General features: G+C 45.5%; 1 protein-coding gene across 1 annotated transcript; it reads left to right on the top strand.

The window, feature by feature from the left end:
* The first annotated feature begins 806 nt into the window (after positions 1-806).
* Positions 807-2,205, top strand: LOC139475177 (uncharacterized). The gene has a single exon (XM_071258433.1). The coding sequence runs from the start codon at positions 807-809 to the stop codon at positions 1,872-1,874; it is 1,068 nt and encodes a 355-aa protein (XP_071114534.1). The 3' UTR covers positions 1,875-2,205.
* The last annotated feature ends 279 nt before the right edge of the window (positions 2,206-2,484 follow it).

Genomic DNA, 2,484 nt, shown 5'->3' with positions numbered 1-2,484 from the left:
GGACAAAAGCCTTCATGGACAAAAGCTTTCATGGACAAAAGCCCTCATGGACAAAAGCCTTCATGGACAAAAGCCTTCATGGTCAAAAGCCTTCATGGACAAAAGCCTTCATGGACAAAAGCTTTGCTAACGAAGGTCGACGGTGTACATTCAGTGGGTGGGTGAGCTATTCGCGTGGTGGACGGAAAAAAGCCTTCATGGACAAAAGCCTTTGTCCTACAATCCTTCGCGTCGAAGTCTAAGTTCAAAGCCATAGTGTGTCATCAAATTATGTTTATATACCCACGAGTACGGGTATGGTGCTGACAAACCTAGAAACATAATCGGGGCGAACCGGGATTCGAACACACAATCATAGGTTTCTGGCGTGCCCAAGGGACGCAACTCTGCACAGCGAATCGCGGCGCCTTACACGACTGGGCCACCCGTGCCCCCGGGCCAGGTGGTGAAGCTAGAAGACTTTGTTTATGAATGTCATGAGATGATTGACAGACCGCTATCATATAGATGGAATATTTCTCAATGCGGCGTTTAACAACAAACAAACAAATACGCACAAATAATGTACACTTTCCTTGTATAACGATTGCTCCTGCCAGACAAAATTCAATCTAAAACATCGACATTAATCAACTTACTCCAGCTGTTTCAGCTTAGAACCTGATCGTAACGCTGCATGTGTACAGCAGGATATATATCGAATATTTGTATGCAACGTATTCCAACTGTTTCAGAGGGATGAGTGAACTCGACATCACAACCTTCAACAGGCCTCTCTTTAGTCCAGTCAGTCAAAGAAAGCAAGTATGCTTCGATACATAACCAGGGCAAAGCTTGTCGCAATGTTGTGGTTGGCATGTGTGATAACAACTGTTCTGTACATTGCTTCAAGCAGAAATAAGCCCATGAAACAAAATACCATGGTGCTGGTCGACACACATAAGAAAGAACACCGAGACGGAAGTCCACAGTCCGGAGAGCAGGACAAAGCCCGGACAATCTCAGGTACCTCGGAGCATGTCTTGCTCGTGCTTTTCTCCACGTGGATTAATAAAAAGGGGAAAGAGCACGTGCAGCGTAGTGTGCTTGGAACATGGCGGACCTGGCTGACGCACATCAAACCAGTGTTGCTGACGGACGACCCGGATGCAAGGCTGAACGCTGAGAAGTCCGGGTGGCAGGTGAGGGGGGTGGGGGAGACAGGGTGTGGCAATACCAGCATGCCCACTCTGAGAGGCATGTTCAATGACATTATCGCACATTATAAAGGAACTGCAGACCTATTTGGGTTTGCAAACGGTGATCTGGTCTTTGACGATGGCCTGCTTACCACAATGCAGGCACTTGTTAAACAGGAAAGTGATGTATTGAGGTCACGGCCTGTGATGGTGTTGGGAAAGAGGACGAACGTGGACATGAAGGACAACGTCACTGTCACTGACGTCAGTCAGGTGAAAGGTCATGCATCACGTGGACGCTACCCCGGAGAGGGTTCTTCTGACTTCTTCTTCACGAATCACCTGTTTCCGTGGGATCGCGTACCAGAGATTGTCATTGGACGAGTAGGATTCGGAATGTGGATTGTGGCATATGCGCGAGCGAATAACGTGACCCTTTATGACGTCACGAAGACCGTGACTGCAGTTCATATGACGACAAAAGAAGGTATTTTTGAGTCCGGTAAAAGTGCCAATGCTTGGTGTAATCATAAGTTGGTAAACGCCAATCACATGCGGCCAAAGAACTATGCGTGTGGTTGGATTGATTGTGCAAGGAGACGTTCCATGTACTCGACCGACGGCTCTGTTACCTTCACTGATGTTAAAAACAGTACCCTAATGAAAGGATGTCATTTGTGTGGATATAAATTTTAAATGTGTCCGGCTGAACGAGTTGACACCGACAGGCCACAAATCGTGTTGAATTGCCGGGGGAAATGTAAATTAAAGCTATTATTAATTTCATCAAATATGCACACATTTGGTGGATGATTATTAGTCATGAAATGATGTTTGAATTACGTGTTTCACGTAGTAGTATGATGACACCATTCCACAGCTTAACCTCTGTGCTCTCTGGTACAGCACGACTGATACCCACTGCCGGGCAAAAGAAAGTATACACCCATGTTTGATGATGATTAAAATGACAAACAAACAAAGGATTATTTGGTGGTGATGTATTTGATACGGATATCACAGTTGTGTTTTGGGCCTAAAGTTCGCAGTGTTTCGGCGACTGTTTTCAGCCTGTTTTGTTTATTTAATAATGTTTGTTTTCTTTGTTGTTTAACGCCGCACTCAGCAGGATTCCAGCTACATGACGACGGTCTATAAATAATCGAGTTTGGACCAGTCAGTCCAGTGATTGACATAAGCATCGATCCACGCAAATGGGATACGATGATATGCATCAAACAAGTCAGCGAGTAACGTTTTGATCATGTTTAGTGCCTGAGCTTCTCAGCAAGGAATAACCTGATCG

The sequence above is a fragment of the Haliotis cracherodii genome, unplaced genomic scaffold (assembly GCF_022045235.1).
Source record: "Haliotis cracherodii isolate W230 unplaced genomic scaffold, xgHalCrac1.p SCAF_3, whole genome shotgun sequence".
Taxonomy (NCBI): Eukaryota; Metazoa; Mollusca; class Gastropoda; order Lepetellida; family Haliotidae; genus Haliotis; species Haliotis cracherodii.
Note: the sequence above shows the minus strand (reverse complement) of the source record. Positions and strands in the feature narration are given on the sequence as shown.